Source organism: Microcaecilia unicolor, chromosome 4 (genome assembly GCF_901765095.1).
Source record: "Microcaecilia unicolor chromosome 4, aMicUni1.1, whole genome shotgun sequence".
Lineage (NCBI taxonomy): Eukaryota > Metazoa > Chordata > Amphibia > Gymnophiona > Siphonopidae > Microcaecilia > Microcaecilia unicolor.
The window spans coordinates 295,902,471-295,929,676 of NC_044034.1; the positions used below are offsets into that span (position 1 = coordinate 295,902,471).

The 27,206-nt window shown below is 44.8% G+C and overlaps 1 protein-coding gene across 1 annotated transcript in view; it reads left to right on the top strand.

Moving 5' to 3' along the window:
- The window catches only part of NPC1L1 (NPC1 like intracellular cholesterol transporter 1), a 97,046-nt gene that overhangs the window by 6,794 nt on the left and 63,046 nt on the right, over nucleotides 1–27,206 (top strand). Inside the window, exons 3-6 of the mRNA XM_030202494.1 lie at nucleotides 13,641–13,741; nucleotides 19,673–19,845; nucleotides 23,143–23,271; nucleotides 25,268–25,450. Of these exons, the coding sequence (XP_030058354.1) occupies nucleotides 13,641–13,741; nucleotides 19,673–19,845; nucleotides 23,143–23,271; nucleotides 25,268–25,450 (586 nt within the window). The remainder of the gene's footprint in view (nucleotides 1–13,640; nucleotides 13,742–19,672; nucleotides 19,846–23,142; nucleotides 23,272–25,267; nucleotides 25,451–27,206) is intronic.

The window sequence follows — 27,206 nt, forward strand, 5'->3', positions numbered from 1 at the left end:
TATTTTATACGAGTGTAGCCAACCTCTTATTGTGGGGGGGGGGGGGGGGGGCATGTGCATGGGAATTGCTCTGGCCCCAATCGAACACACTTGCATGCTGTTCCTCTGACTTCCTCCTCCTTCAGCACATGTGCCAGGTGCCATCTGCCTGCTTTGCTCCCTCATGATCGAAGTTAATAGCGCACATGTAGCTTTGAGAATGAAGGAGTTATTTTTGGGCACTGTTGAGGCAGTAAAGTCCAGCGCTGTTCCATGCAGCACCGGAATTTTGATCATTGGCACTTAAAACAGCAGCGTTGGGTTAAGTACATAAGAACTGCCATACTGGGTCAGACCAGTGGTCCATCAAGCCCAGTATCCTGTTTCCAACAGTGGCCAATCCAGGTCACAAGTACCTGGCAGATTCCTTGCTGCTTACCTCTAGGGATAAACAGTGATTGTCTCCACGTCTTCCTTGTTAATAGTGGTTGATAGGCTTTTCCCCACAGGAACTTGTAAAACTTTGAGATGTTTTATGGATTAGCCTATCCCCAGTGGCGTTCCTGGCCTGGATGGCACCCGGGGCGGAGCGCCGATGCGCCCCCCCCCCGCTAGATGACACCTCCCCCCTTTGGTGAAATGACACCCCCCCCTGGTGCACGCCGCTGGGGGGGTGCTGCGGCGCGCGCCTGCTCCTCCGAGTTCGCTAAACTTCGTTCGTTCGCTGCAGCTCCCTCTGCCCCGGAACAGGAAGTAACCAAGGGGGGGGGGGGCAGAGGGAGCTGCAGCAAACGAACGAAGTTTAGCGAACGGGGAGGAGCAGGCGCGCGCCGCGGCACCCCCCAGCGGCGTGCACCCGGGGCGGACCGGCCCCACCGGCCCCCCCTTGGTACGCCACTGTCTATCCCAACTACATTCCAGGAGATTATCTGCAAATTCTTGTTATCCATCACTCCTTGGAAAGGACCACCACCACCAAGATATACACAATTTTCTTGGGAAAGTCTCCCAACCTAGACTTTCCTTACCACACTCACTCACCAGGCACACATATGCACCCAGTTAAGTTTGCTGGTTAACTTCATCTCTCACCCTACCCCCTCCCTCCCTATCTTAAGCCCTTTCCATCCCAACTCAACCTAGTAATCTCATCTTAAACAAAGAACAGGTACACATAGATAGCATTAGGAGCCGTCCAACCAGAGAATCCATCCAGGGCTTCCAAGAGACATAGCCGGCCCCGGGGCAGGACCGCCAACCGTCTGCCCATCCCCCCCACCTGGGCCGCCATGCCGTGCTGCCCTCCTACATTCAGGTCACCACCCCCGCCCACCCCCTTACTTTCCTGTGTCTGACTGCTACTCCCTTGGTATGTCGTCTCCTGCTCCTGTGTGCCAGGACCCAGATGATGGCATTAACGAGATAACCCCAACCCCCCCCCCCCCATAATAGTAATAATGGGCATTTTACAAATTTTTTCACAATTTAAACTTATCTCAGTATTGACTTACATGCAGTTGACCATCCCTCTGTGACAATAATCATTCGGGTTGTTCTCAGTCTCCAATTAGCAGAAAAGAGGTACCTAAAGTGCAGCCTGACTATTAGGGTTGCCATCACATTAAGGTTAACATAAATAGGCTGATCTAACCTGAGATTTTCTCCATTGCCTGTATGGAATTGTAGTTTCCCTAAAAAAAAAGGAGAAACTACATTTACGAGCATGCCGTGCAGTAAAACCAGGACTGGATCAACCCCTGCAGACTGACCTGAATATGGTGGCAATCCTGCTCATCATTGTGTCAAAAATTACATTTAAATAAATATTTAATTAAGCTTTTTTTTAGACTGCATCATATCTTACAAAATGAATCTGAGTGGTGTACAATCAACAAAAAAATTATAAATATAATGACAAAACAATAAAACAGAGCCAAACCATAAATGCTATAAAATACTGTGGGGGTTATTTTAGAAACCCTATTTGCTATTTTTATCTGGAAATACTTTGCACATGTATATTGCATTCACATTTTTAAAAAAAATTATTTCAGAGAGCCGCTATTTACTCATGGAAATCCACACTATGTAGAGATTTCACGGGGGACGTGGCTTAGGCAGGACTAAAATCTACGTGAATTCCTCATTTCACAAAGGAAGTATAAATGTTTGGGGAAAACGTTCCACGCTGGCTTTTACACCTGCTCAATGCACGTCTGTTTTTAAAAACTTCTCATTTTAGCCAGGGCTTTTTACTTGAGAAATTCAGAGTCATTCTGCTGAATCCCATGTAATTTGTATCCACACTGCTTATGTGGTTTGTAAAATGGGGCAACTGGATATGGAAGTGTCAGCATTTCTACAAGAAGTTGTGAAATCACTTCATGTGTAAGTGCCGGCCCCTCCACATGGAAGGTGCCAGGTCCTTGCCGTTCATTTTTTTCAACATGTATATTTGTAAATTGGTTGTTCCCATCACATGTCCTTCTGCAGGTATTTTACAAAAGTCTCTATGTCAGCAGATCTTTTTCTAAAACACCACTGAATTGAGCATATCTCAATCTACACCTCTTAATTCCAGTAAAACAGGGCTTAAAATCTCATAAATATACAATAAAAATAAAACACAAACAAAAAAATTAAACATCAATTTATTTATTTATTTATTTATTACATTAGTATCCCGCTCTTTCCCATATACAGCAGGTCCAGTGCGGCTTACATAGTAAAAGAAAGCATCTTATATGGTAAAGAATACAGTAAAAACAAGGAAATGTAGGAACAGTATTATAAATTTCAATATAATTTCACATCACTTACATATCATTAACTGCAACAGATCAATCTCTATTAAAGATCAGCTTTGTTGCCCAATGGGAAAGAAAGGTCTCAAATATATTGAAAACAGATAACTTGCAAAACCAACAGAAAGGATGATTCTCTATGAAACCAAATCCGCAAAAGGAGTAAGAAAGGAGCGTCAGCCGACCAAATAATTGATGTAGTTCAGAGGTGGGTTGCAACAATTTTATTAGGCAAATATCAAAGATGATACAGACTTGACATGGAACTGTGTTTCAGCAACAAAGATGCCTGCTTCAGGAGTCGGTCTATCTTACGTATGATATCTGTGTCTTATGTGGACAATAGATCTTTAAAAAGACTAAAATGAACTTCGTATGAGCCAAAGTTTCAGCACTGAAAGCACTGCACATGAGACACAGATATGGATATACCGACTCCTTAAGCAGGTGTCTTTGTTGCCGAAACATGGTTCTGTGTCAAGTCTAAAAAATCCATTCATTTTCAAAGCACAAAGACTTACAAAGTTACATGGAGGGGAATTTGTGATATGACATCTAAGTTGGACTTTGGACATTTTGAATTCGCAAAATTATTTTTTTCAAAAATACCGTTTGTAACAAGGTTTTATGCTCTGTGCGTTTATCTTTCAGGTCATTTTCGGAAAAAAAAACATACAAGTGAAAAACGTAGAAAATCAAGTCATTAGGATGTAGGAGAGGCCAGCGTTTTTTTAGCAGACTGGCCCCCCCTAGACATCCCAGGAAAGCAATGAGGCACCCTAGGGGTCAATGCTGTGGACTTCATATATATGTTCCTAGTACACATCTCACCGTTGCTCCCTTATCTTGTCTTTTGAGCCCTCCAAAACCCACCCAAAATCCACTACTTCCAACTGTACACCACTACAATAGCCCTTATGGGTGAAGGCGGCACCTATATGTGGGTACAGTGGGTTTCAGGTGAGTTTTGGAGGGCTCACAGTTTCCACCACAAGTGTAACAGGTAGGGAAGGTATGGGCATGGGTCCACCCGTCTATAGTGCACTGCACCCACCACTAGACTACTCCAGGGAACATGTATGCTTCTCTAATAGACCTGGCGATAACATCTGAGGCTGTCATAGAGGCTGATAAGTACTATTTTTATTCACATTGTTTGGGGAGTGGGAGGGGATCAGTGACCACTGGGAGAGTAGGGGGAGATCCCTGATTCCCTCCAGTGGTCATCTAGTCATTTAGAGCACCTTTTTGTGCCTTATTTATTATAAACACCATTAAAAAGAAGAAGGGGCTAGACTAATGTTGTTCCAAAGCAAGTGGTTTATTTGTAGATGATTCCTAAAAATGACTCGCTGCCAAAAACGTTTGGTGCCAAAACACAGGTCTGCATTGAGTCATTTTTAGCCATCATCTACAAATAAACTACTTGCTTTGGAACAACATTGGGTCTACCCTCTTCTTCTTTTTTGTTGGTGTTTGTGTTTTGTTGTTAAGGGGGCTACTTCTGCCTTTTCTTTTGTTATTTGTTATAACCGTTTAGATTTTCACCCTGGACATTTTTGTTTTGTTTCATTATGGCTGAAAAACATTCAGGTTTTAGGCACACCCTAAGCTCACCCTAATCCTGCCTTCAAAATGCTTCCTTCAAGACTCCTTGTGATTTGAATGTACTGAAGACGAATTGCATAGATAGACGTTTGCAAAACAGGTTTTGAAAATACCAATTTGGACGTTTTGAGAAGAAATTTGTCCAAATGATGCTTTATGACACGTTTTGGATGTTTTTCTCTTTCAAAAATGAGCCCCAAACTAATCTATCAGGCTCATTTTCGAAAGAGAAGGACCCCCATCTTTCGACACAAATCGGAAGATGGGCGTCCTTCTCACAGGGTCGTCCAAATCGATATAATCGAAAGCCGATTTTGGACGTCCCCAACTGCTTTCCGTCTCAGGGATGGCCAAAGTTCAAGGGGGCGTATCGGAGGCATAGCGAAGGCGGGACTTGGGCATGCCTAAAACATGGACGTCCTCGACCCATAATGGAAAAAAAGGGCATCCCTGACGAGCACTTGGACGACTTTACCTGGTCCTGTTTTTCTGACGACCAAGGCTCAAAAAGGTGGCTGAAATGACCAGATGACCACTGGAGATAATTGGGGATGACCTCCCCTTACTCCCCCAGTGGTCACTAACCCCCTCCTACCCTCAAAAAACATCTTTCAAAATATTTTTTGCCAGCCTCTATGCCAACCTCAGATGTCATACTTAGGTCCATCACAGCAGTATGCAGGTCCCTGGAGCAGTTTTAGTGGGTGCAGTGCACTTCAGGCAGCAGTGACATCTACTGTTGGATTTAGTGACAGGGATGATCAGTTTCTGGAAAAATCCCTCCAGATCCAAGGAGTGACTAGTCCAGAAATTGTCTGCTGGTGAATCATGGGTCAAGTCTTCAGATTCCCTGGAGAGGGAAAATCCCTGTTAATGTGCAATAGTTATATCTAGTGTTGGATTAGTGCCAAGGATAGTCAGGTACTGGAAAATCCCCTCTAGATTTGAAGAGTGACCAGTTCACTAATTCTATAGTTGAGATTCCCGTGTTACGTCTTTTGTTTCCCCCCCCCCCCCCCCCCCCCCCCCGGGGAGGGAACAGGGTTGTTATAGTGCAACAGTGACATCTAGTGTTGGAGGTTTTTGAAAATAACTTCCTGATCTGAAGTGTGGCCAGTCCAGTAATTCTGTCCTGGTGATTCTCTCTCACATCAAATCTGCTTCCCCAGGGAGGGAAAATCCCTTTTATTGTGCAACACTGACATCTAGTGGTTTGATGTAGTACCAGGAATGGTCAGGTTCTGGAAGAAGCCTGATGCACGGCCCAGGCTGAGGATCATCATTGCAATGATTGGGCTACATGAGCTGGGAGAGGATGTAAAATGGGTGATCTTGGCTCCTATCAACATTTATGTTTAATAATTTTTATTGATGATATTTCATATCAAACCAACATTTGCATGCTATAAATAATTCAAGCTAATAGAGCTTTCATACTAACAATTTTCAACTATAACAGTATCATCAAATTTTTTACATTTTCTCCCTCTCCCCTTTCCCCCCTCTCCCCGGGTTCCAACTCCCCTCCCATAGCTTCTCCCCAAAATCTTTCCCCCCCCCCCCCCCCCAATTCGGAATATCTCTTCCTTCCTTGAATGTATTCCAGATACAGCCCAAACTTCATCTTGGATACCTATCCAGCTCATAATCGAAAGTGATCACCGGGCATTTCCCGACACAAATCGGGAGATGGCCGGCGATCTGGGAAAAGCAGCGAAATTGGTATAATCAAAAGCTGCTTTTTTTGACAGCATCGCCGCTTTCCTGTTGCCTCACCGGCGAAAGTTCAAAGGGGCGTGTCGGTGGCGAAGTGAAGGCCGGACATGGGCGGGTATGGGCGTGGCTACCAGATAGCTGGCTTTCACCGATAATGGAAAATAATACAGCGTTAAGCAGTATTTCGCCGGGTTTACTTGGTCCTTTTATTTTCACGACCAAGCCTCAAAAAGGTGCCCCAACTGACCACATGACCACCGGAAGGAAGCGGAGATGACCTCCCCGTACTCCCCCAGTGGTCACTAACCCCCTCCCACCAAAAAAACCCCACTTTAAACACTTTTTTTTCCAGCCTGTATGCCAGCCTCAAATGCTGTACCCACCTCCATGACAGCAGAATGTGTTCTGTCCTCCGACAGCCTTTTCCTGCTTGTGATGTGGCTCTGGGGTGAGTCAGTGTGACACCTTTTCTGTTATTTGCACTGCAGAGTCACATCAGCAATGCATTGTGGTGGGTGTAGGTATTGGTAGTTGGTAGGCTCTACTCCCCCGGTGCTTTCCCCCTGCTTACTGGGTCAGAGTGTGCCCTGTTTTGTTTCCTGTTGTAGTCCATGTGGTAGTGGCCATTTTTGTAAGCCAGTTTTAGTTCCCTTTCCTGTGTTACCCACGTTAGAGAACTTAGTTCTTACCTTGAATGGTGCTGAAAGAGGGCATTGTACACCATTGTGCCAGCTCTGACCTACTTCTAATCTTAGTACCAGGGGACTCTTTGCCAGTGGGGCACAACCTCTGATCTGCAGTTAACTGTGAGTAAACGTGCATATTTCAAGAAAGGACTTTTTCAGAGAGATTAGTCTTCATTTGTGAACTGGTGTGCAGTGGTGTTCCTAGGGGGGCTGACACCCGGGGCGGATCGCCGATGCGCCCCCCCCCCCCTGGGTGCAGCACCCCCCTGGAACAGTGCGATGCCCCCCCCCGGCGAAATAACCCCCGATCCCCTGGCGAAAGAACCCCCCCGGGTGCACGCCGCTGGGGGGGGGGGGTGCCGCGCGCCTGCCGGCACTTCGTTTTCATGTTCCCTCTGCCCCAGAACAGGAAGTAACCTGTTCTGGGGCAAAGGGAGCATGAAAACGAAGAGCCAACAGGCGCGCGACACCCCCCCAGCGGCTTGCACCCGGGGCGGACCGCCCCCACCGCCCCCCCCCCCCTTGGTACGCCACTGCTGGTGTGCCAAAGTTATACAACAGCAATAAGTCCTAGAGGCTGTATGCAGGTCCCTGGAGCAGTTTTAGTGGGTGCAGTACATTTGTGGGTAGTGGGTTTGGGGGGGGGGGGGGGTTGGGGGGGCTCAGCTCCCAAAGTAAGGGAGCTATGCACGTGGGAGCTTTTCTGAAGTCCACCGCAGTGACCCCTAGGGAGCCCGGTTGGTGTCCTGACATGTCAGGGGGGCCAGTGCACTAAAAATGCTGTCTCCTCTGGCTTCGTTTTTTAGCGATAATGGAAAGTTATGTCGGCCTTCTCAAACCCCGGCCAAATCCAAGGCATTTGGCTGGCCGGAACCGTATTATCGAAACAAAAGATGGCTGGCCATCTTTTTCGAAAATACGGGTCTGGCCAGCTGTTTGCGGCACTGCCAAAATACATCGCCGGCCATGTATTTCGCCGGCGCCGTTCGATTATTCCCCTCCATGTCATATAGTAGACCTAGGCCAAATCTCCCACAGTCCTAAATCCCGCCTTTCCCCATCTTATACCCCCCCCCCCCCCGTAATGAATTCTACCAATATTTATTATTCCCTTTATCATGCTTCAGAATAATAACCAAGAAACTACTCAACTTTCCAAATTAATAAAACCAAGAAAGAAAAAATAAACAGCACAAATGTGGGGAGGAAGCTAAAGAAAAACACATTCAGATGGATTAATTACACATTGATCCAAAGTCAACAGGGATTCAAAGCCACACGGTTTTGCAAAGCCAAAAAATAATATTGTTCAAAAATACCTGATCCTATCCCCTTGCAGGGCTGGTGCTACGTACTGGGGCCCAGGGCAGAAACCAGTGGACCAATATTTAGTCACCACAGTTGGTGTCTGTTTTATATTCAAATTTTTAAATTAAATAGGCTTGGTGGGTGGAGTTTGGGGCTGTAGCGGGGGATTTTTTTGCATGGTTTCAGTTGAGGCACTACACTGGGTCGCTTCTGGTGGTTTCTTTGACCCCGGGGGTGTGGGAGAAGCTGCTCAATATATTTGCTCTGGAGGCGCAACTGGCAGTCCCCCTTAAATATTTTCACCTGTGTCTGAGGGAGCAATTGGGGGAGGTGGATTATGCAAAGCTGGCAGAGCAGTGGAATAGGGAGCTGTCAATTGGCCTTCGGGGTGAGACCCTGAAGACATACATCTTGAAAATTCCTAGGATAACCGAGAATGTGACGCTGAGGGAAACTCTTTACAAGTTTGTAACGAGAATGTATATTTCGCCACATAGGGCTATGAAGGTGACTATGCGAAAAGATGATATTTGTGCCAAGTGTGGTCACTCCCCAGCAGACCTTGGCCATATGTTCTGGCTTTGCCCGTTGGTCTTCCAGTTCTGGAGGCGGGTGTGTAGCCATGTATCAGCTCTCTGAGGAGTTACCTGGTCACCCAATGCTTTGCTATTATTTGATCACTTTAAACTCTCTGTACGGGGGGGGGGGGGGGGGGTAAATGGTTTAAAGCCCTTTTTGAAGCGGGCAGTTCTAATGGGGGAAAAAGTAATTCTTCAGCACTGGGTAGGAGTAGAACCGCCCACTTTTCAGCAGTGGTGGTCCAGGATGATACATTTGTGTGTGTTGGAACGTAGAGGGGTGGGAGATCTTGCATCGAAGAAAGGGGATGCGAACTGTCAGAGGTGGTCACCATTTTGGGACTCTTTGACCCCAGTAGCACGCAGTAGAATATTAAATTCCTAAAGTGTCTATCATGGAGTTAAAAGGGGAGGGGGGAGGGAGGGAGGGGTACGGAAGTAGAGGGAGGGGGGCTGTGTTAAGTTGGCTTTATGCGAGTGGGGTTGGTATTCTGTGTGTTATTAGACAATCGGATGGTTTATACGTTTCGGAGCATTTCATCGTGTTCACAGTGGAGTGGCAATGTAGAGAATTTGTACCAAGCACTTCATGAGGATCTGCAGGTGTTATTGTAATTGCCAGTACCTACGTGCATGATGGAGGTGTTGGTTTTCATGCCAGGGGCCATAAGAGTCCAGGTCGCTGGTGCTATATTTTGTCGTTATGCAGGTTGCCTTCTGTATCATGCATATATGCTTTTTGTTGTTGCTGTGTGCTATGTATATATTTGAAAACCCTCAATAAACAGATTTAAACATAAATTTTCCAAATGTAACAGAGAACGCGATGCAACATAGAAAATTATATAAGAACACCCCTCCTCTCCTCTCCTCCCTTTCCCTCCTACCCCCCCCCCCCCCCCCCCCACCATCTCCTTCCTAATTTCTATAACATTTATTTAGATATACAAAATTTAAAGTAATCATAATGAAAAAACATATAATGTTCCACTTGGTTCATCACACTCCTAGAGCATTTACAAGTATTCTATGTATGAAAGTTGCAATGAGTCCAAAAATGGAATCCAAATGCTAACACATATACTAATTATCTTTTCCCCCTTCCCTTAAACTGACATTATTTCCATGCTTAACAAAGAGTGCATCTGGTTTCTCCATAAAGTCAGTGTGGGTGGCTCTTCCTTTCTCCTGCAGCAGGACCCATAGGAATAAAACAGCTTCTGTGGCTGATAACATGGTGATCTTTAGTAAAAGTCCCCCTTAGGCTCTTAAGTTTGGCTAAAAATAGGGCACAAGTTAGGCACTGAAATTTCTGTGAATACTGGACTCTGCATCCCTTATTTTAGAAGCTGTGTTAGCAATTTACATATGTAAGTACTGGCATTTACAGATATAGATCACATGCACGTGTAGAAATTGATTTTAGGAAGTCTAACCATACTACGGGGCAGTTCTGTAAGTGGGCACTTTTATTTAGGTGCTCCAGTGTTACACAGTGAAAGCCTAATGAAATCTGGGCACCCAGATGCCATCCTAAAATACTAGTGTAACACTGGTGTGCCATGCATTTACGTATCTGCAGTTATACCCAGTGCATTTTTTCTAGCAAAAAAGGTGCCGGTACTCAAATGCTAAGGCCACCCTTCAGGGGTGGGGTGATCACTGAGTGACCCACCCTACAATAGCCAGGCCCCCTGCAACCAGTTACTGAATCTATGACAAAGCAGAATTGGTGTGTAGAGCCTGAGCTCTTTCATTAAAACTTGGGGTCCATGGGTCAAATTTAGCAGACAATGGAAAAGGTGCCAGTACTCAGTACCCCGAAGTATCCTCTCAAAAAAAGCCCTGGTTATACCAGACACAGAGCTGTGGGTGCCTAAACCCAGCAATGACACACATAACTTACTCTATTCTATATGTGGCACCCACCTATTCCCCTCCCACATCGCCCATGCGATCTCCCCCCACCTCTTATATTCATATACTGTACCAGTTATGTGCACTGCTACAGAATAGCGCTCAGTCACATCGCTGCCAGTTTTCTGTACATTTATATGTGCATGGGGTGTGTGATGTAAGCACCCTGTTACAGAATGTAGATTGCAAGGGGGCGTGGTTTAGGCGGGGCTTAGGTGGAATCAATATTAGCACAGTAATTCCCCATTTCAGGAAGGGAACAAATGCATGCGCATGTCCCAGTCAGTGTTGCCTCTAAGCTGTGCGCATGTGTGTGTGTGTGCACACACGTCAGAAAGGGAGTGCACACACCTAGCAACTGCGTGCACAACATTTTTGCTGACTTTCCGTATTGTGAACATAGGCTATACCGCGCACATCAAGTCGAGGCTGAAAACTTGTGCACATGGGCCAGTAAATATTAGAGAGAACATCAGTCCCAAAATATCAGCATCAGGGTCTACCTCTGCTTCCTGGTAAACAGTGCTCGTTGGGGCCAGCCTTTTCCTGGCGGGATTAAGAGGTTTCTCCCCTTAATCCTCCATTGCTTATTTTCCCATCCAAAATGAGAATTAATAAGGATCACAGCCGCTGTTGTCAATTAGCAGGTTTGAAAAAAGGCAGCCATACATTTATTTTATGTATTATTTATTAGGATTTATTAACTGGCTTTATGAAGAGATTCACCCAAGGCAGTGTACAGCAGGTACAGTTTAACATCAAACTTACAATTTTGTTAACAGCATAACAATAGTAAAATGACCAAGTATAAACATAAATACAATAAATGAAGTAAACTTGAAAACAGTACATTTAAACCTAATAATAGAACTACTGTGAAACAGTATAAAAAATATACCCATTTAACAGCACTGAAAATCAAATAACAGAGATACAATACAATGTTAGCATAATACTAATGATACACCTAATAAGCATGCATTAGAATATTCAAATAACTTAGATATGACGCTAATGATTTTTTACAATACAGCTTACCATGTAACTGAGGGGCCACATACAGATATATAGATGGGGACAAGATGGATGGAACAGGGATAAATAGATGGGTGGCTAAACTCAAGGCAAGTTCTTTGTACAGTTAAACAAAATATGAGGAACTGGTCTAAGTTACAGGGCGTACAACAAGCTAGTCCAGGTGCGGAGTGAGTATATAGTCAGTCACCACATCTATTAAAGGCTTGTGAGAAGAGCCAGGCTTTCACCTGCTTCCTGAAGTAGAGGTAGTCTTAACTTAGACGTAGCCCCTCTGGGAGTAAATTCCAGAACGTGGGGGCTACTCCTGAGAAGGCTAGCAGGCAAGTATCACATCATACAATTTTTTTTGATGAGGGTACAGATAGTGATGCTCCTTGAGAGGACCTTAGAGGTCTCAAAGGTGAGTAAAGGGCTAACTAATTCTTTAAGTATTCTGGCCCATTTTGTCTGAAGACCTTGAAAATTAAACATAGTTTTAAATTTAGCCCTGTAAGGTACTGGTATTTATTTATTAGGATTTATTTACCACATTTTGAAGGAATTCACTCAAGGCAAGAATAGCAAGAATAAGTCAAACATAAAAAAAATAGACAATTACAGCAGTAAAAATATTCAAATAACAATACAAAGTATGGCACAGTATACTACTTACAATGTCAACACAATACACAATAAAACATTTGAATAGACAGCATAGGGTGTATGCAAAGATGGAACACATAGATAGATAGATAGATAGATAGATAGATAGATAGATAGATAGATAGATAGATAGATAGATAGATAGATAGATAGATAAGACAGAGCAACAGGAGTAAGAAAATAAGGGGATTAATTTAAAGAAAGTTGCACGTGAGTTTAGAAGGTTGCTGGAAAAAGATCTTAGCTAGGATAGGAGTGGATAAACAAATCCTGCTATAGTACATGCAGCCGGTGTCACTCCTTGTGTGTGTGACTAGCAAGTTAGTTACGTCTTCCATTACATGTGAACTTAAACATGTAAGTTAGGAAACATCACAGGCCTGGATAACTTGGAGGTGTTAAATTACACATGTAGGAAGGCATTTTGCAACTTTCATGTTTACGTTCCATGTGCATGTTGGTGCAGGGGTAGACTGGCCATTCAGGCAAATGGGCAGTTGCTGAGGGCCCAGAGGTTCTGGGCCCTGGTGATCTAGTGGCCTTTGCGGGGGCAGGAAAGAATCCCAGTCTTTCCTACCCGCTGCCGCTACTCTGCCTGGTGCTGCCATGATTTAAAAATGGCTGCTGAGACTCCTTTGTTTCAGTCTTGTGAGACTGCCGACACCCGCAAGACTACCACAAGAAGTCTCAGCAGCCATTTTGAAAACATGGTGGCGCTGGGCACAGTAGCAGCAGCGGGCAGGAAAGAGTGGGGTTCTTTCCTGTCCCCAAAGAAGCCACTAGACCACATGGCCCTTTAAGGTAGGACCGGGGAGGGCCTACTTTGGCTCAGGGGTCTGTAGTGTGTGAGAGGGGGGGAGCAGCAACTGCAGCGGTGGGGGGGGGGTGGGTCAGTGCAGGGGTGGGCCCCAATGACCTTTACTGCCTAGGGCCCTCGATCACTGTCAGTCCACCCCTGTGTTGGTGTTTCCTAACTTATATGGGTAAGTCGCTGAGTTCCTCTGTCCAGTGTTTTCAACATGTATCTTTGTAAAAAGGCTGCTCCTCATACACATGCGCTCCTGTGTGCATTTTGGAAATGCCTCTATGTCAGCAGATCCTATTCTAAACAGATCCAGCCTGGATGCTGTCTCTGAAATGTTGTGGCACATATTTTTAATGGTGAAATTCATTTGCCAAGTATGTAAGTTATATATTTAAGTACCGCGATGCATAAATAGTCTGTCTAACTTTAAATGGATAAGAAATTCTCTTGCGTAAACTTTCATCAGTGACTTTTACATTTTTGCTGCTGGAAATATATATCACTTTCATTGAAGCTGACCTCCTGGTTTAATTTTTCTTCTTTCTGTACCCCCCTTCAGCTCTCCTCTCTCCTTCAGAGACATCACAGACCTGCAGTTGAGCTGTATGGCAGATTACGGAGCCCCTGTCTTCCCCTTTCTTGCTGTGGGGGGGTACGAAGGTAAGAGGAATCCTAACAACACCACACTATGGCCTACAGTATGTGGTGGAAGTTAGGTAAGGAGGCAGGATCTTCAAATAAAATGTTAAAAGATTGAGCAAAACTTGTATTTATTCTGAAAACACATGTTTTTCATACAGCAACAGAATAAGGTGGTCCAAATATTAACAGCAATAGAGAGCTGTGTAATGTGTTCAGTGGAGAGAAGGGTTGCTGTAAACAGCAGTGGATGCACGCTGCATGCCTGCTGCCTGGGTAACGCGTGAGACCTTACCTCTAAGTCATTGCATGGCAGTAAGGTCTCAGGCTGGTTTTTATTTTGCCACACATTCATTTTCCAAACCCTTAAAAAAAGGCTCTTTTTCCAAGACATGGTAAAAACTGGCCCAGAGCACACCCAAAAGGTCTGAGGGGGGTCATTGGCATGGTTTCCTCAAAGCTGTGCAGGAGTCCTCTACCTACAGCCCTGCCAGTGGTGGGTACTGTTTCACTATCACATTTCAATAGTGAGGGACAGGCAAACTTTACCAGACTCCAGGTCACATGCCTGTCTCTAGTGATAGAAAACATAGCATTGAAGCACCAACTCCACTGGTAGAAATGCAGTTAGAGAACTCCTGCACAGCTTAGAGGGAACAGTGGTCATTGGGGAATTTGGGGGGGGGGGGTGTCTGGAGCTAGTTGACGTGTCTGGGGTGGGGGATCCAGGGGCTATTTTATTTCTTTCAGGGGGTGGGGGATGATTATTGATGCTTTTGGGGAAGGTTCAGGGAGGAGTGATGGTTGATGATGCTGATGGAGAGGCTCAGGGAGAGAGGATTATTGTTGATACTGTCAGAGGGGTGGGTAGAAGATGGGGTTATGTTGGCCTGTGTATCTGCCCCTTCAGTCTGGCACTTAGGTGTCGCGGTGCAGGTTTAAAATCTGATGTGGAGATTTTTTTAGTTTCCACATTTAATCCCATTGGAAAATGGAGAATGCATATGTAGAATATCAACCCACCCAAACCATGTCTTGTCCATGCCTATACCCTGCCCCCTTAAAATCTGTACATGGTATGGATCTCTATGTGTCAATAGCAGCTTTCTAAATTCACTATTTACAAGTGTAGCCAATCTACATGTGTAAATGCTGCTACTGACATGTGGCAGGGGTATAGCTACCATTGAGCAAGCCTGGGAAAATGACCAGGGCTGCCCAATGGTACGAGCCACCTGAAGCTGCTCCTGTCCACAGGTCTGGCAACCTTACTTTTCTCTCCTCCTGGACATGAGAGGAGGAATAGGGACACAGAGGAGAAATGCTGAACTTGGGGGGGGAGGATAGGGAACGGGACTTAGAGGGGAGATGCTGGACAGGATGGATAGGGAAACACAGGAAAGATGGATAGTGGACATAGAGAGAGAGACCCTAAAGGAAAAAAAACAGAAGAGAGACGCTGGGCTCATTTTCAAAGCACTTAGACTTACAGAGCTCCTTAGGTTACTATAGAACTTTGTAAGTCTAAGTGCTTTGAAAATACGCCGCTGAAGAGTTGCTCAGACAACAAAGGTAGAAAAGAAATATTTTCTTCTTAATTTATTAACTTATGCCAGCTTTGGAAAATGTGCATCCTCCCCCCTCCATCCCCACTACTTAGGGAGCGATGGTGTTCTAGGGGGCCCACTTCAATTTTTCTGTCCAGGGCCCATTCAGTCCTAGCTACACCGCTGCATGTAGAGATGCTTTCAAGAACTTCACATGATGTGCTATGGTGGATAGATTTGCAGAGAGAATTAAAGGTAATCAATAGAAATAAAACATGAAAAAGAAAATAAGATGATACGTTTTTTATTGGACATAACTTAGTACATTTCTTGATTAGCTTTCGAAGGTTGCCCTTCTTCGTCAGATCGGAAATAAGCAAATCTTGGTAGATGACAGTATATATAAGTGAGACATCAAAGCATTTCAGTGACAATCTAACAGGGTGGGGATGGAGGTGTTAGATTGTCACTGAAATGCTTTGATGTCTCACTTATATATACTGTCATCTACCAGGATTTGTTTATTTCCGATCTGACGAAGAAGGGCAACCTTCGAAAGCTAATCAAGAAATGTACTAAGTTATCTTCTAATATAATAAAACGCACCATGAACGTTCTGAAGACAACGTTCTGAAGTCACTCAAACACTCCCTGGCTGTAGGGTTCGTGGATTCATGGTGTGAAGCCAGCCGTCTCTGCCCCGCCCTCGCGTCAAACGTCATGACGTCGAGGGCGGAAAAAAAAAAACAAACGGATCGCACCCACGCATGGTGCATTTTATTATATTACATTTACCTCCGTGATGGCGGTTCCGGCAGCGCAGCGTCAGGGAAGGAGGCGGCGCTCCCGACGTCTCTAGCCTTCCCTTCACTGTGTTCCGCCTTCTTCTGACGTCAAGGATGATGTCAGAAGAAGGCGGAACACAGCGAAGGGAAGGCTAGACGTCGGGAGCGCCGCCTCCTTCCCTGACGCTGCACTGCCGGAACCGCCACGGAGGTAAATTTAAAAAGAAAAAAAAAAAAAAGGGATGTTGGGGGGAGAGAAGAGGGTGGGCAGTAAAGTTGAACAATGGGAGCGAGAGGGCAGGGGAGAAACGACAGCATGGATGCGAAGGGAGGGGGCATGGATGCGAAGGGAGGGGGGGGAGAAGAGAGCGGGCCAGGCTGGGACATGGGAGAGAGAGGAGCATGGATGCGAGGGGGGGTCATGGAAGGGAGAGAGGGGAATTGCTGGAAAAGGATGAATGGAGGGGGCAGGGGACAGAGGAGCATGGATGGGCATGGATTGGGAGGGCAGGGCTCAGGGAGAGAGGGAAATTGCTGGAAAGGGATGAATGGAGGGGGCAAGGGACAGAGGAGCATGGATGGGCATGGATTGGGAGGGCAGGGCTCAGGGAGAGAGGGGAATTGCTGGAAAGGGATGAATGGAGGGGGCAGGGGACAGAGGAGCATGGATGGGCATGGATTGGGAGGGCAGGGCTCATGGAGAGAGGGGAATTGCTGGATAGGGATGAATGGAGGGGACAGATGAGCATGGATGGATATGGATTGCAGGGCAGGCTCAGGGAGAGAGGGGAATTGCTGGATAGGGATGAATGGAGGGGGCAGGTGACAGAGGAGCATGGATGGGCATGGATTGGGAGGGCAGGGCTCAGGGAGAGAGGGGAATTGCTGGATAGGGATGAATGGAGGGGACAGATGGGCATGGATGGATATGGATTGCAGGGCAGGGCTCAGGGAAAGAGGGGAATTGCTGGATAGGGATGAATGGGGGGGGCAGGTGACAGAGGAGCATGGATGGGCATGGATTGGAAGGGCAGGGCTCAGGGAGAGAGGGGAATTGCTGGAAAAGGATGAATGGAGGGGGCAGGGGACAAATGGGCATGGATTGGGAGGGCAGGGCTCACACTCTCTCTCTCATATACAATGTCTTTCTGACTCACACTCTCACACACTCTGTCTCACACTGTATCACATTCACTCTCTATGTGCCACACAGTCACTCACACACTCGCTTGGTCTCATACACTCACTCTCACAGAGAATCTGTGTCTCACACACACTCTCTCTCTCTCGCACACACACACACACACACACACACACACACACACACACTCTCTCTCACACTGTGTCTCACATACACACTTGCACACACTCTCATTCTCACACACACTCACACCCAGACTCACTCTCTCTCTCACACACACACACACACACACTCACACTTTCACTCTGTCTCTCACACAGTCACTCTCACATACACTCTCCCAAACATACACACTTCGAGGAAAACCTTGCTAGCGCCCGTTTCATTTGTGTCAGAAACGGGCCTTTTTTACTAGTGTCCAATAAAAAACGTATCATCTTATTTTCTTTTTCATGTTTTATTTCTATTGATTACCTTTAAAAGTGGACTAACATGGCTACCACACCTCTCTACTCAGAGAGAATTAGAATTTTTTTTTTTTTGCTGAGCTTGGTAGGAAAGGTTAGTACCTGGCTGTGAGTCATTGAGGGTACTCATATTGGTGTTTGCCAAATAACTTTATCAGCAGTCCCACATTTCTTGCAAACACAAATAAAAGATACAAGTGCCTTACTGAGTCCAGGTGTAATAAAAATTTGGATATTATCCCATTTCAAATGATCAAACGTGGTGAAGGCGGTTAGCTTGGCAGAGTTTACAAAGGGGTTAGATGGTTTCCTAAAGGACAAGTCCATAAACCACTACTAAATGGACTTGGGAAAAATCCACAATTCCAGGAATAACATGTATAGAATGTTTGTACGTTTGGGAAGCTTGCCAGGTGCCCTTGGCCTGGATTGGCCGCTGTCGTGGACAGGATGCTGGGCTCGATGGAGCCTTGGTCTTTTCCCAGTGTGGCATTACTTATGTACTTATATATGTACTTAATATAAAATTGTTGATTCTACTCTTTAATCTTGATAATAAACTGTAAAACTGCTGTAAATCATTAATTTAAATTGTGGAATAATGGTGCTCAGTACATCCCCATATTGTCCCACTGGGTAATGATGGTAAAGCATGAAAATCACTGCACCAACAGCGCCTTAATGAACAACTATAATGTAAAGAAAAATGTTCTTAAATTAATACGCTATTGGGATAATCCTTCCATACTGATGTTCTCCCAGCTGCAATTCTCCAAAGTGTCCACACTCATGATAAACAAATCCTCCGCTGAAAAATTTGTAGACAGTACTCCCAGTATATATAGTCCACACTTCTCAAAGCACAAAACATGCTGAAAAAATCTTGAAAAACATCCAGATTTCACAATCAAAATTCACATATAACGCTGTGAAAAGATCCAGTTATCAATCCTTCAAGAAACCTTCCATCCCACGATGAACCTCTATGTCTGCTTCCTCATATACTGTTGTAAGTTCTGTCTTCCCATGCAAAATGCTCTTCAATTCAAAATCAGCTGTGGATCCTCTATAAAAACCTATCCATCACTGTCACATTCAAAACATGAATAGCACTTCTCAATATCCTTCTCCCTCGGTCTCAACATGATCCATGTTTCACAATGTGCTTCAACAGGAGACCAAACGACTGCTCCTTCCATTTGAGAACGAGCCTGTCGTAGTGTGGCACCTTCCATGCAGAATACACTCACACATCATATTAAATGATCAGAGATAAACCGGTCTTCATAAGAGTTGATAATTCCTTTATTGTATCTCTCATTTTTCTAGTGCAATCAAAACTTGCCCCTACTTGGGCTATGTTATCATGAGCCTCCTTGGCAACTGGCCAGGACTGCACCCTATTTTATAACTCCCTTCCCATCTTGTCCAGCCATCACACAGTGACAGTCTTTGGACATGGGCCACAATACTTGTAAGTGGCCGCTATGTGCCACTATTGTAAAATAGTGGAAACTCCTTCACTTCCTTTTAGGCCTGTGTGAATGATTTCCTTAACAGATAGTAGGCCTTACTTGGGGCCATGGCTGTAGCAATCTTCCACACTGTGCCTGGTTTCAGTAATACATACTTTCAGGCTTCAGGACACAGTGATTTTTATATTTATGTTTTCAAAAATCATTGCTTCCAATGGATGTGCTAAGAAACGAACACGTACTCCTGCAAATCCTTGTAGATATTTTACAAAGGGCTCTGTATTTAGCAGAGCTTTTTGTAAAATAAAGGTGGAACTGTACATGTCCTGACCTGGATGTCTCAATTCCTCCTTTGAGATCCTATACAAAATGGGCCTTAAAACGTAGACCATCTTTCCTTACTGTTTCTCAGCTGGTTCTTATCAGGCCCTTACTACAGGGGTATGCAGACTCAAAAAAGCATCCCCAGCTCCAGCCAGTTCTGTGACTCTCTGTTCCTTGAGATTTTTGATCTCACTGTTCTTTTTCCCCCTGCAGATGTAAAGTACTCCGAGGCCAATGCTCTTATCCTTACCATCTCCCTGAACAACTATCCCCGCTCTGACCCACGCTTTGAGTATGTCTTGCTGTGGGAAAAGAGATTCATTGAAATTTTGAAAGAATACCAGCAGAATCCATCCAGCAACTTTACCTATGCCTTCATGTCTGAGGTACTAGGGAGGGGCGTGGGGTGCAGGGAAGGGGGCTTTCAAACCATAAGGGGGGCAGGAAAAGGGACTCAAAGAAACAAAGGGATACAGAAAGGAGCAGGTTGATACAAAGGTTGTGGGGGGAGAGAACAAAAGATTCCCAGAAGAATAGATTGTTAGAGACCTTGAAGGGCTTGAAATGGAGAAACAGAAATAGTGAGAGAAGAATGAAGAACATTGAGAATAATAGGGAACTGGGCAGAGAGAGAAGAGGGAAGGGAAAGAAAACTTGCATGAAGTTGTTGATGTGTTGTACAAAGTTTTCTAGTTGTCCTGTTAGTGTGCTTGGATAAGTGGAAATAAAGGTAACGATTCATAATAAAGCTTTTAGGACTAAGTTCTGTATGACGCCGAAAAAACTGAGTGCTAAGTGCTATTTTATAAACAGTGCGACGAATTGGATGCCGTTTACAGAATAGCGTTGGGAGTCAGGATCTGCATCCAGTTTTGGGCATGAAGATATATACCAACTAAAACCAGGTGTAAATCTTCATGCCTAAATTAGACGCGGATCTGCCTAATTCTGTAACACTGCATGCAAATTCTAGGAACACCCTTGACCTACCTATGCCCCTCCCATGGCTATGCCCTCTTTGTGGACTCGTGCATAAAAATGTAAACGTGCATCTTTATAGAACAGCAACTAAATGATGCACACGTAAATTTTAATTATTGCCGATTAGCACTGATAATTATTAGTGCCCAATTATCAGTGCTAATTGGCTCATTATGCAATTAAATTGAGCCAAATTTGCACATGCAATTTTTTTGTGCCATACATAGAATTAGGGGATTAGTGTATTAGGCCCTTATTACTGGAATCAGTTACCAGTAGACCTGAGGGAAATGCCAACCTTAATTTCGTTCAGGAAGAGTTTAAAAACTTTTTTCTTCTAAAACTTGTAGGATAAACTAGTAGATTAGACTCATAGTCCTATGTCACCTGTAACAGGCTGACCCAGAATGGGTCTTATCCCATTGCATCTATGGATGTAGTTACCACTATGCCAGTTTCACTGATGCCATGGAAGTGTTGGACACGTTGGACTAGATTCTATATATCATAATCACGCCTACAAAAATCGGTGCTGAAATGAAATACGCTTAAGCATATTCTATAAAGTACGCCTTAACTTAGGTGTACTTTAGAGAAAAAGCCTAAATTTATACACAGTTTATAGAATACACTGAATGCCTGTCCGTGTGAATAATTAGTTGTGGGCAATTACACCAAGTAAAACATGGTGTAAATTGTGACTCCTAAATAAGGTGCAGAATGACTATATTCTATAACAACACACAAAGATTTTAGAAACGCCCACGACCTGCCCATTCCATGCCCCCTTTTCAGCTATGCAACTTAGAATTTACGTGCATCGTGTTACAGAATACGCTTAGAAAGTTGTGCATGTAAATTCTAATTAATGCCAATTAGTGTCAATAGTTGCTTGTTGATTGGCTTGTTAACTAATTAAGTTGCACATGCAAATACAGAATATGACTGTATTTGCATGCTATGTAGAATGCAGGGAATTATGGGACCATTTTAATAAGGCATGGTAGGCCTAACATGGGCCTATTACGCAGTAACAGGGCACTACCATGGAACGCGCTGAGGCATCCTGCGGTAGTTTGGACATCAGCACATTTTATTGCTGTGCTAAAAGTGGCCGCAGCCACTCACTGACAGCAGCGCTGGCTACGTTTTAGCACAGCTTAGTAAAAGGACCCCTTTGTGAGTTAAAATAATATATAGATACACCGCTTAATTCTAAGACTAAGCCATAACCTCCCGCCACCCAAAAAAAATCCTTCCTGCTTCTCACCAAAATGTTTCAAGTGAAATTAAAGAAAGTTAACAGATAATCCGTTTTGACCTGCTGTGGGCCATATTGTATAGTATCTGACACTGCTCAACATTCTCTATGTACAAATAATTTTGTAAACCTTTGACCCCCGCCCCCCCCCCCCCCCAATATGCAATTTGCCTATAGCATTTAGGGTTCCTTTTACTAAGCTGCGGTATAAAGCGGTCTTAGTGCACCCTTATGCAGGTCTTTCCCACATGCTAGGGTCATCTTTACTGCATCTGTAAAAATGCCTTTTTTGTTTTAATGGCCATGCATTAATGTTGCCATTAACATGCAACTATTTTGAAAAATGTACTGTAGCTGCTTAGTAAAAGGACCCCTTTGTGAGTTAAAATAATGTATAGATACAACGCTTAATTCTAAGACTAAGCCATAACCTCCCGCCACCCAAACAAATCCTTCCTGCTTCCCACCAAAATGTTCCAAGTGAAATTAAAGAAAGTTAACAGATAATCCATTTTTTTGTTACATTTGTACCCTGTGCTTTCCCACTCATGGCAGGCTCAATGTGGCTTACATGGGGCAATGGAGGATTAAGTGACTTGCCCAGAGTCAGAAGGAGCTGTCTGTGCCTGAAGTGGGAATCAAACTCAGTTCCTCAGGACCAAAGTCCACCACCCTAACCACTAGGCCATTTGACCTGCTGTGGGCCATATTGTATAGTATCTGACACTGCTCAACATTCTCTATGTACAAATAATTTTGTAAACCTTTGACCCCCCCCCCCCCCCCCCCCCCCCCAATATGCAATTTGCCTGTAGCATTTAGGGTTCCTTTTACTAAGCTGCGGTATAAAGCGGTCTTAGTGCACTCTTATGCAGGTCTTTCCCACATGCTAGGGTCATCTTTACTGCATCCGTAAAAATGCCTTTTTTGTTTTAATGGCCATGCATTAATGTTGCCATTAACATGCAACCATTTTGAAAAATGACCATGTGTGCACTCACCATCACCCATTTTGTAGGCGGTAAGGACTCATGCGCTATCCATGCCCTAACCAGTTAGCATGCATTAATGTACTGTAGCTGCGCTGTTTAGCACAGCGTCCCATCACACTCCGCCCCATCACACCTGTCAAAAAAATTATTTTTCAGCGCATGATTAACATGCACATATTTTGGAGTTATCGCAGGATGCCTGAGCATGTCCTGTGCTATGCCTAATGCAACTTATTAAAAGAGCCTCTTAATTCTCACCCATAACATTTTAACCATACTTTTGAAAAAATTAAAATCTCCAGTTTCTAAATAGATCAGCACAGAGTTGTGATATGTTTTGCTGTGAGGAAATCATTCAGGGCAGGTGCAGTGAGAGGGCTGTCCCAGACACTTGTCAGTCAGTGGTAGAACTATCTAACCTTGTACCCTTTCCTCTCTTTCCTCCTCAGAGGTCATTAGAAGATGAAATTAATCGAACATCCTTGGAAGATATTCCTATCTTTACGATTAGCTATTTTGTTATCTTCCTCTACATTGCACTGGCTCTAGGGGAGTATTCCAGTTGCAAGCGAGTGTTGGTAAGGAGCATCTTTTCACTATATGGATGGGGAGGGCTTGGAATAAATCTCTGGTTTTTAGCGCCACCGGGCAATGCCCTAACTAGGGCTCAGTGGTGTAGCTAGGTGGGGCGCCAGGGGAGCCCAAACAGAGTTCTGCCGGTGCCTATTTTTTTTCATCGTGTTGCACTGAAAATGGGCGCTAGCAGAAGTCCGCTCTCGCTTCCCCTGCGCCGTCAACCTGGCTCAACCTGGCTCTGCTTCTCCTAGGGCTACTATGTCATCAGCCTTCATTCACATTCACCAAAGCTTTTTGTCCATTAGTAACCTCATCCCTCTGTAACCCAGTCATTGCAGTGAGAGTGCACATATGGTACCTCCCTCCAGTATGCATGCAACCCTTTAACCCTTTGTCTAGGGCATCCTTGCTGTGTAATGCAAAAGATTTCCTCCCCCAGGGAGTTGTGAACACTACCTGCCTGGTGTCCCAAGCCTATGCTGCCTGGAATAGCCCCTCTGTCTCAAGCATGGCAGCAGACGCTAGAATAAATCTGCAGCCCTGGGATTTCTTTCTTAGGGACGTATGGGGGATTGGGGTTTGTGTTTGTCAGAATGCAACAGCAAAAATATTAAAGTTAGTCAGGTATAGGCTAATTGAGCTTTGAGTAAAACCCAAAGAGGGGCACTTGGCCGACTTTACTTGGTCAATTTTTTCTTGTGACCAAGCCTCAAAAAGGTGCCTGAACTGACTAGATGACCACCGGAGAGAATTGGGGATGACCTCCCCTTACTCCCCCAGTGGTCACCAACCCCATCCCACCCTAAAAAACTTTAAAAACATTTTTTGCCAGCCTCTATGCCAACCTCAGATGTCATACTCAGGTCCATCACAGCAGTATGCAGGTCCCTGGAGCAGTTTTAGTGGGTGCAGTGCACTTCAGGCAGGCGGACCCAGGCCCATCCCCCCTACCGGTTACACTTGTGGTGGTAAATGTGAGCCCTTCAAAACCCACTAGAAACCCACTGTACCCACATCTAGGTGCCCCCCTTCACCCCTTAGGGCTATGGTAGTGGTGTACAGTTGTGGGGAGTGGGTTTTTGGGGGGGTTTGGGGGCTCAGTACCCAAGGTAAGGGAGCTATGCACCTGGGAGCAATTTCTGAAGTCCACTGCAGTGCCCCCTAAGGTGCCCGGTTGGTGTCCTGGCATGTCAGGGGGATCAGTCCACTACGAATGCTGGCTCCTCCCATGCCCAAAGCGCTTGGATTTGGTCATTTCTGAGATAGGCGTTCTCGGTTTCCATTATCACCAAAAACCGGGGATGACCATCTCTAAGGATGACCTAAGGGCAACCATCTCTAAGGTCGACCTAAATGTTGAGATATGGGCGTCCCCGACCGTATTATCGAAACGAAAGATGGACGCCCATCTTGTTTCGATAATACGGGTTTCCCTGCCCCTTCATGGGGCTGTCCTGCGAGGACGGCCGCAGGAAAACTTGGGCACCCCGTTCGATTATGCTCTTCTTTGTGAACCTTCAGCCTCGCACCCCATCAGAGATTTCAGTGCTCAGGACCACTTCAACATAACCCCTTCCAGAACAAACTCACAACAAGGCATCATTGGACATCATACTTCTACTACAATAAACTTTGCTCTGATTATGTGTATATATATATATATATGCAAAACAATTTCCAGAAACCATTTACATAGGTAAATGAACTATTTGAAAACTGCCAACCCTTTCTGTGGGTGGCACAACACACTGATGGTCCGTTTGAGTTTGTGTACCTGTCAGGGTCTGTTGCTTTGCTTTGACTGCAGCCATTCATTGCTGCTCCCTTGAATCTGCAACCCTAGATAACCATCTGGTCTTGCCTAATGGTTAAGCCAGGCCTATCCTTGAAGCAGGGGGACTGTAAACCCTGTGAGTTATCTTGTGTATACTGATGCTGTTGTAAAGAAAACAGTACTATATACAGAATAACTTCTCTTCTCTTCTCTTCCTACTCTAGGTGGACTCCAAGATTACACTGGGACTCGGTGGGATTCTGGTAGTCTTAGGGTCAGTGTTATCCTCCATGGGGTTCTACTCTTACCTTGGCATTCCTTCCTCGCTTATCATTGTGGAGGTGGTCCCATTCCTGGTGCTGGCTGTGGGTGCAGACAACATTTTCATATTTGTCCTGGAGTACCAGGTGAGTGACTAGGCACCCTCTGTCATGCAACAATGGGTAGACTGCATGAGACATCAATCAGTGACTCATGCATTTTGAGGCATCAGATGGATTGATCTCTTGTCATCTGAGGTTTCTTGAGGGCTGTGATGCTTTTTCTTGAACCAACAGAGGAACTGTTCGAAGGTGAAGATGTACAGCAGCTGCTAAGACTACAGATGGGTATTCAAAGCAGAGACCTCTCTGTGCCTTGTCAAAGTCATGATTCTTCTGTTGGCCTCATAAAAACTATCACAGCCTGCACAGAATTCAACTTTTCTCCTGGACCAGGAGAAAGAACAGATGCTCAGGAGCACATGGTGAGAGGTGAGGTATCATCAAATGATACTTGCCCCTTTGGTCACGCCCGTTTGGAGTAACTGAAGAGCATGAGAGCATGGGATCTTGCTTCACTTCAATATGGGCAAACGTAAGGAAGCTCTGAAGAAGGCCTCGGCTCCAGTAGTTGTTAAGGGACCCATGGCAGTGACACTTTTAAGTGAGGCTGACAATCAGGAGCTTCAGCAGGAGTCAGGAACACCTAGGCACCCACAAAACTGCGTGGTTGCTGACCCGGAGTGCTCCCAAAGAGTCCTCTGTTTTATTTTATTTAAAATATTTATGACCTGCTCTATCCTACAATTCTAAGCGAGGTACAAAATAAAACATACACAATATCACATCATATAACAAGACTAACAAACATAAAATCTCCTGTAAATCATAACAAAATCAAGAAGAGAGTTAGCTGGAGCATTAGATGATCAGGTGAGATGAGGGCAGACCAAAAAAACTAGATGAAGTCTCTGTTTATGTCTTTACTGTAGAAAACGCTGGGCAGTCACATAAAACAAAGTCATTTTAGGCCTTTATACCACAGAAAAACAAAAGAATGCCTTATGGGAAATCAATCTGTCCATCCACCTGTTTGTGACCTAATATCAGTGGACAAACAAGCAAATACATTTATATTCAACTGGAGAAATGAGCGTTAGGCAGAACTGAGAGTGAAAAATGGTACTTTGCAAGTGTGATTTTCAATTTTGAGTTTGGTATATGTCTCTCGGTTTTCCAATTTGCTCTAAACCAGGTTCCTAGTTTCTCCACTAGCTCAGTGCATGTAATGCAGCCACATTACTGGCAGGCAGAGAGCAGACAGGCAATATGAACACTTCACTGCTGGATAAGAAAAGCATTTGCCATGTTCTCCTGGGATAATAATAATAATAATAATAATAAACTAAGGAACAAAAACTTTGTTTTAGCAGGGCATGATCTTGGAATTTGTGTGCTAGGCTGACCCTGAGGTGTCACCTGTTATTTATATTATTTGGATTTTGCAGATTATGTTCAGGTTCAGTAGGTATTTTCCTGTCCCCAGAAGGCTCACAATCTGTTTGTTCCTGAGCCAATGGAGAATTAATGACCCCTTTTACTAAGCTGCATAGGCACCTAAGCACACCCAACGTGCGTCAAAATGGACTTACCGCCTGACTACCATGTGGCTCTTGCGGTAATTTCATTTTTGGCACACGTCCACTAAGTGCATCTGAAAAATAATTTATTTTCAGTGGCATCTGATGTGCGAAGGTCCTTACCGCCCAAATTCTTTACCACTAGGTCTATGGCTGGCAGTAAGGTTAGAGACCCAAAATGGATGCGTGGCAATTTTGATTTTGCCGCATGTCCATTCTCGGGGAAACAAAAAGAGGCCTTTTTTACAGGCGCACTGAAAAAT